This window comes from Hippocampus comes, unplaced genomic scaffold (genome assembly GCF_001891065.2).
Source record: "Hippocampus comes isolate QL1 unplaced genomic scaffold, H_comes_QL1_v1.1 scaffold161, whole genome shotgun sequence".
Classification (NCBI taxonomy): domain Eukaryota; kingdom Metazoa; phylum Chordata; class Actinopteri; order Syngnathiformes; family Syngnathidae; genus Hippocampus; species Hippocampus comes.
The window spans coordinates 114,354-120,780 of record NW_017806067.1 but is presented as its reverse complement, the minus strand read 5'-3'; the positions used below and the strand labels follow the sequence as shown (position 1 = coordinate 120,780).

At 49.0% G+C, this 6,427-nt stretch overlaps 1 protein-coding gene across 2 annotated transcripts in view; it reads left to right on the top strand.

Annotated features, from left to right (window-relative positions):
* Nucleotides 1–5,728, top strand: part of itfg2 (integrin alpha FG-GAP repeat containing 2) — a 16,292-nt gene extending 10,564 nt beyond the window's left edge. Inside the window, exons 4-15 of one of the 2 annotated variants that reach the window (XM_019893673.1) lie at nucleotides 870–1,098; nucleotides 1,671–1,766; nucleotides 1,847–1,888; nucleotides 1,955–2,123; nucleotides 2,237–2,376; nucleotides 2,635–2,807; nucleotides 2,873–2,967; nucleotides 3,154–3,207; nucleotides 3,521–3,612; nucleotides 3,676–3,793; nucleotides 4,196–4,369; nucleotides 4,903–5,728. In XM_019893673.1, coding sequence (XP_019749232.1) covers nucleotides 1,003–1,098; nucleotides 1,671–1,766; nucleotides 1,847–1,888; nucleotides 1,955–2,123; nucleotides 2,237–2,376; nucleotides 2,635–2,807; nucleotides 2,873–2,967; nucleotides 3,154–3,207; nucleotides 3,521–3,612; nucleotides 3,676–3,793; nucleotides 4,196–4,369; nucleotides 4,903–4,967 — 1,314 coding nt within the window. In that variant the 5' untranslated portion in view covers nucleotides 870–1,002 and the 3' untranslated portion in view covers nucleotides 4,968–5,728. Of the gene's footprint in view, nucleotides 1–661; nucleotides 1,099–1,670; nucleotides 1,767–1,846; nucleotides 1,889–1,954; nucleotides 2,124–2,236; nucleotides 2,377–2,634; nucleotides 2,808–2,872; nucleotides 2,968–3,153; nucleotides 3,208–3,520; nucleotides 3,613–3,675; nucleotides 3,794–4,195; nucleotides 4,370–4,902 lie in introns of those variants that run through there. The other variant, XM_019893672.1, reaches the window with a different exon arrangement.
* The last annotated feature ends 699 nt before the right edge of the window (nucleotides 5,729–6,427 follow it).

The following is a 6,427-nucleotide window of genomic DNA, read 5'->3' as shown; positions in this document are numbered from 1 at the left end:
CGCCACCCCCACACACCGCCCCCACCACCCCCTTCAGGCCTGCCTGTGTGTTTGGCCCAGCAAGGGGGTCTGGAAAAGGAGCGTGGGCCTCTATTCAGGCCGTGGCCACGGCCGGCCCCTGTGAAACCAATCCGGGCGCTCTCAGCCGCTCGCCGAGTCCAATTAGCGCTTTGTGGGGACTTGTAGTGCACTTGTCCCACGGGGCCTCCCGGGTGCCGTCGTGAAGGACGGGACACCTCGACGCCCGCCCAAACGCCTTCCAGCTCACTGACTGAACTTCAATCCAAAGAGATACGAGCGGTTCCCGAAAAAGTGACACTTCTATGCCAGATAGCAACTGAGGAGCAACAACTGCCATCTTGAACTTGTTATGCAACAGAGAAAAGACTTGGAAACGTTTTCTTTGTTTATTGAATGCTGTTTCAGAACTAGACAAAAATGGACTTTTGAGTCAACAAAAAACACCTTGTTTTCTCGCAGGGTGTGATCTTCACCAATTGGATAATTCTGCAGATGTGCTACCCACTCGTCCACCGTGCTTTAAATGTTTGAAAAAAGTAGGAAGTGCATATGCATGGATATGCATATGCTGCCCGAAAAAAAAATATGGCGAACACCGCCCTCCTGTGGAGAAAAATGTGATTGCAAGGCTATTTTGTCCATTCTGCTTTGCCATACCGTGTCCAGTCACGTGAGTATGTACACAGGAAGAGCGCGTCCGTCGATTCGGTTAAAAAAAAAAAAACAAAACAAAACGAGGCAAAATTAATCTCGTTTACAGAAATTAAACAAAAAAAAAACATTTAATGATTGTACCTTAGGGGACAAGTGTTGAACAAGGATGCCGTTTGTTTGTTTTTTATTTTCAGGTTTCATTCAAGTTTAGCTTCTGATTTGCCGTCGCTTAGTTTAACAGCAGCCCCGAGAAGGTTGACGCGCTTTGGAAGCTCAAATAGCACCCAAACTGAGGTCCAAGTCGCCACTTGGCCAAATTTCGTCGCTATGAGGTCTCTGAATTACGTGCAGCGTGTTAGTTTGGACTTCTCGGGCACGCTCTTTCCTCACGCCATCTGCCTGGGAGATGCTGACAACGACACGGTAAGCGCATCTTCACGGGGGAGTCTTAAGTCAATCACGTGCACTATATACGTCAACTTCCTATCAGCCTCCTCTGATGTTCTTTTCCCAAGACTTGACCTCTTTCCAACCTTCCTTTCGTCAGATTCACTTGTTATTCATGCATCCTTCAATCGACGTTTCTGCATTCCTCCACTCCTTTTTCAGACGTCCCTTTTTTTCCTTCTTGACTTTCCTGGATCCCTCCTGCCTTCGTATCTACTTTAGTTTTGCTGTTAATCCTTCCTTCCATCACTTTTTCTTCATTCCTTCTCTCTCCCTGTTTCCTTCCTTTCGTCCTTCACGCCTCCCTTCTCACGTGTCGTTCCTCTGCCATTCCTTCTCCCCTCTCTCCATTGCTCCCCCTTTCTTCCTCCCACCGGCGCTCCATCCTTTCCTCCTTCAGTTCTTCCGCTCCCTGCTTTTTTCTTCCCTATCTTCTCCTTCCCATCTTCTGTTCTCCTCCCATCCATTCTCTCTTGAACTGGCTGCCTAAATGTGTTTTGAGATTTTCCTGTCAGCGTTTGAGACAATGCATCCTTGTGTGTCCGTAGCTCAACGAGCTTGTGGTGGGCGACACGAGCGGCAAGGTGCACGTGTACAAGAATGACGACAGCAAAGCATGGATCACCAGGACCTGCGCGGGCATGGTCAGTCAAATCGAGTCGTTTTGTTTTTGCATTTCCGATCATTCGTTATTTCTCAACGGGGAATTCCTTTTGTCGGTCAGCTGACGTGCGTCGCCGTAGGAGACGTGTGCAACAAGGGGAAGGTAAGTCCGAGGCCGGCGTGCGGCTCCTGGCCGCCGAATGCGCGCTAATGAAAGGTACCGGCTCAGAACTTTGTGGTGGCCGTGGGAGCGGAGGGTTGGTTCCACCTGTTCGACCTGAGCGCCGCCAAGGCCGACTCGACGAGTCAGCACGAAAGTTTCGCCGTGGACGAGCAGAAGCCGTTCTTCACGCAGCACATCCCTGCTAACACCAGAGTCATCCTCATCAGCGATATCGGTACTCGTTCAGCTGCCGCGCAGAGCATTTACAGCCTTGACTAATACGTTGATGCATTTGTGCAGCCATTTGACCCTCAAATTGGTGAATGAAAATGTTTCTATTCGTTACAGACGGCGATGGCCGCAGCGAGCTGGTGGTGGGCTATACCGACCGAGTGGTGCGAGCGTTCCGATGGGAAGAACCTTCAGATGCTTCCGACTCGGGGTCCGGTCAGCTGGTCCTGCTCAAGAAATGGCTGCTGGATGGACAGGTTCCACCTTTTGCCTTTTTTGAAATCTCAAACATTTTCCTGCAAATGGAGAAGTTGTCCGGCTTACTTAACCTGTTGTAGATAACAGCCATGAATGTCAAGATCTGACTGTGTTCGGTGGGGAGAAGTAGTGCTGCTTCCTGGTGGACGAAAATAGTATTTTCAATAGGACGCTTGGGTTTGCAGGGATTTTTTTCATTTGGTTTAAGGAGCAAAGATGACAACCGGCGAACAAAATGTCCGTCGCATTTGTTTCAGGTGGACAGTCTGTCGGTGAACCCGGGTCCCGAGGGCCTGCCGGAGCTCATGGTGTCCCAGCCCGGCTGCGGCTACGCCATCTTGCTCTGCTCCTGGACGCAGCAGGACTCGCCGGCCGCCTGCGACGACCACCACCACCACGGCGACGAGGACGCGCCCGCCCCGTCCGGCAGGTACCAAAACTCGGCCGAGATCTCGCCATCATGTCGACAATTTGGTCACGTTGATGGCTTTTCAGTGAGGGGCCTTCACAAGATGTCATTCTTCATCTCACCACCGGGCGGATCCACAACAAGAACGTTTCAACACATCTCATCGGGAGCATCAGCAAAGGTGAAACTCGTTTTTTCGACGAATATCACAACCGTCACTGAGGCAAGGCACTTTTCTTTTACATTCGTGACCAAAAAAAAAAAAGGTGGTACTCAATAGATGATGTGAATGAGAAGCAAATGATTTGGATTGGATTGGATTTTTCCTCAGCGTATCAGCTTTTCATTGGTGTCATGTCATTAACAGGCTCGAAAGAGGAGTCCTCCAAATGTGGCCTCTTTGCTCTCTGCACTTTGGATGGTAAGAGCATCAATAATTGATGACGAGTGGGATGATGCGACCTACCCCAAGGCTTCCAGTGTGCGCTACGTTCAAATTAGACCACGGGATTCAAATCGAATGTCACCCGGGGGAGCGCCGACCTCTGCCAAAGCCAAATAGTTCTCATTTGGATGCAGCTGTACAAGTCATCTTGTGAATTTTGATGTGATGAGAAATGAAGAGAAAAGGCCAGTTGTGAGGCGTTTCTTGGAAATGTTCGTGCTTTTATGCAAGGAGAAATTGAGGAACGTGTGCTCAAATGGCAAATGGAAGGTGTAATTGTGTGCTGCAGGGACGCTGAAGTTGATGGACAGTTCCGAGCAGCTGCTGTGGTCGGTGCAGGTGGACCACCAACTCTTTGCCCTGCAGAAGCTTGATGTCACGGTTGTGATTTTTTTTTTTCTCTCCTCACTGAAAGAAAGCAACTAAAGGTTTTGATTGTTGCAGAGGGACGGGCGCGAGGAGGTAGTAGCGTGCGCCTGGGACGGCCAGACGTACATCATCGACCACAACCGCGCGGTGGTGCGCTTCCAGTTTGACGAGAACGTCAACGCCTTCTGCGCTGGTGAGGAAGGGCCTCCACCACATGTTTTTTTAAGTTATTTTTGGGTTATTTCATCAAAATGAGAAAAAAAAAATAAGCCACCTCATTCTACCAACAGGTAGCAGCAGAGAGCCTACGCTCTCAAGCCAATAACTTTGTGTCAAAACTAGATCATTCGAATGGCGATTAAATGCAAATGAACTAAAACGCAAAGCAGTTATTTTAATTGTCCATTAATAAACTAAATTCTCAAATATAATATTCAATGGTCAATTCATTTTTTTTAAAGAAGAGCTGAAGAGCTCATTAATTTTTCCGTGTTGTTTTTTTGTTTTATTTGTGTGTGTGTGTGTGTGTGTGTGTGTGTGTGTGTGTGTGTGTGTGTGTGTGTGTGTGTGTGTGTGTGTGTGTTTGCGCGCGCAGGTCAGTACACGTGCAAGGAAGGCAAGAACAGCCCGTGTCTGGTCTACGTCAGCTTCAACCACAAGATCTACGTTTACTGGAAGGTGCAGCTGGAGCGCATGGAGTCCACCAACCTGATGCGCGTGCTGGAACAGCGGCCCGAGTTTAGACATCAGCTGGCGGCGTTGGGGGTCGGTGAGTACATGGCAAAAATAAATAAATAAAAGGTCAGGCGCTTACTCGACGGAAGTGCACCTGAATGAACAACGGGCCCCAGAGAAAGTGGTCTGCTTGTTGGCAGGGAGAGAGAGATAGAAAAGAGTCCTGTCTCAGGTTGTTTCAAAACGGACACAAGGAAATCAGAGTGGATCGAAAATGCTTCTTCACCCTTGTTCAAAGGCCAGGTGTTTGCGGCATAAAAAAAAAAAAAAACACGCAAACAAACGCAAAGTTCCGCCATTCATCTGACCAACTGTATAACCTCTGCAACACATTTGAAAAGGGGATGTTAACATTAGCAACAAAAAGAAAATTGCACAAGTGAGCACACCCTCTTCTAACTGGAGACGTGACCAAAAATAAAATAGACTGAGTTCCGTGATATTTCGTGCCTTGGAAGTTATTTTGTGCCCTTCTCCTCGTCCCTGGCTCCCCCCGCTGCCTCAAGAGGGCAGCGCCGTAACGTCGGCCCCTAAGAGGTGTTTGCTTGTCGCCCCTCCTCTCCACAGGTGGCGAAAACCCGGCGGCCGTCAGATCGCTACTGTCAGACGTTCTCTACAAGGACGCGCACTGATCTTCTTGGTCGTCTTCATTTTGTCCGCACTCATAAATGCTTGGCGACATGCCTTCTCCTCCTCCTCATCCTCTGAAAAAGCCACCGTCAATCAAATGTGACAGGCCGCTGGAAGCGCTTCAGTCACTTGGCGCCGCCTCTGCCTTTTTCACCCGTCAATCTTGTTTGCCTCCAACACGTGTCAGAAGCTCCCTCATTCATCCTCCTCATTTGGGAGGATTCCGTCGGCGCCCTCCCTGCTCCTTGGGGAAAATGGAGGCCGATTGGCAGCCCGCGCGCCCTTCCAGCACAGTGACAAAATAACAATGCTCGTCTCACGTTGACGTTTCTTTGATGTCATGTCGACACAAACGCTATAGGCGTCACTTGCCGTGCGGCGCCAGCAGACCGGAGAGTCGTGCGCGCGCCGCGACCGACAGCCGGCAAACCAGTTTGTTCGTTTTCATTCATTGGTTTGGATTCATTTATCAAGAATACAAATCAAAGAGCCGAGCAAGACTCTCCTTGGCTTGGTTTGGCGGCCCAGTGAGTCGGTTACGTAAGCTTGATCCGATCGGCGGTGACAGGCAGCTGCGCCTCTTGCCTCAAGAACCTCATCACATGACACCGCCGCAATATACTGACCAGCCCCCCGTCACAGCCCAAAAGCAAGCCTCATCGTTTTACTAGTCGGCAACAAAATGAGCATCGTTAGCGTTGTAAATGCAACATTTCTCTTTTGCTTTTTTGCGCAAATTAAAAAATGATCACCGCTTCAAGGCAGAGTGTGCTTTTTTTTCCCCCCTGATCAAATTTGAATTAATTACTCGATTCATCATTTCATGCAGGAAACTTCACAGCAATTTTGATAGGGGCCCAACCGATTAATCGGCCTGTTGATTTCATCAGCGGATATTGGCTCGTTTCTCTACACGGCAACACGTAAGACAAAGATAATAACATTCAACCCCCTCCCAAACACACACACACAAAAATCATCCAATTTTTCTCTCTGTTGTAAAATTAAACACCAAAGGACAACGTTTGTTAAAAGAATCACTTGTTGGGCCTGCCAAATATCAGGCTTCATAAAAATCCATCCACTAAAGATGTGGTAAATCAGGGATGGGCAATTTAAATAATGGAGGGTATGCCATCTTGAATGCGGCACACCCCATGCAGGATGCTCGAGCACCACAATGTTTGTGAAAATTTCAGAGAGCGTGTTTTCATCGTCTGGCTGGCTCGCAGGTCTCTCTCGCTCTCTGGGGAGCGTTACATAAAGGCTCTCTACCAGACGAGCCCATCAGTATTTGCTTCTGTGCTTCCCCGTGCTACACTAGCTGCAAAAGTATTGGGATGCCGACAGGAAAAGAGTTCATATTTTGCTGCTGCTGCTTGTGCAGGTGTGTGTGTGTGTGTGTGTGTGTGTGTGTGTGTGTGTGTGTGTGTGTGTGTGTGTGTGTGTGTGTGTGTGTGTG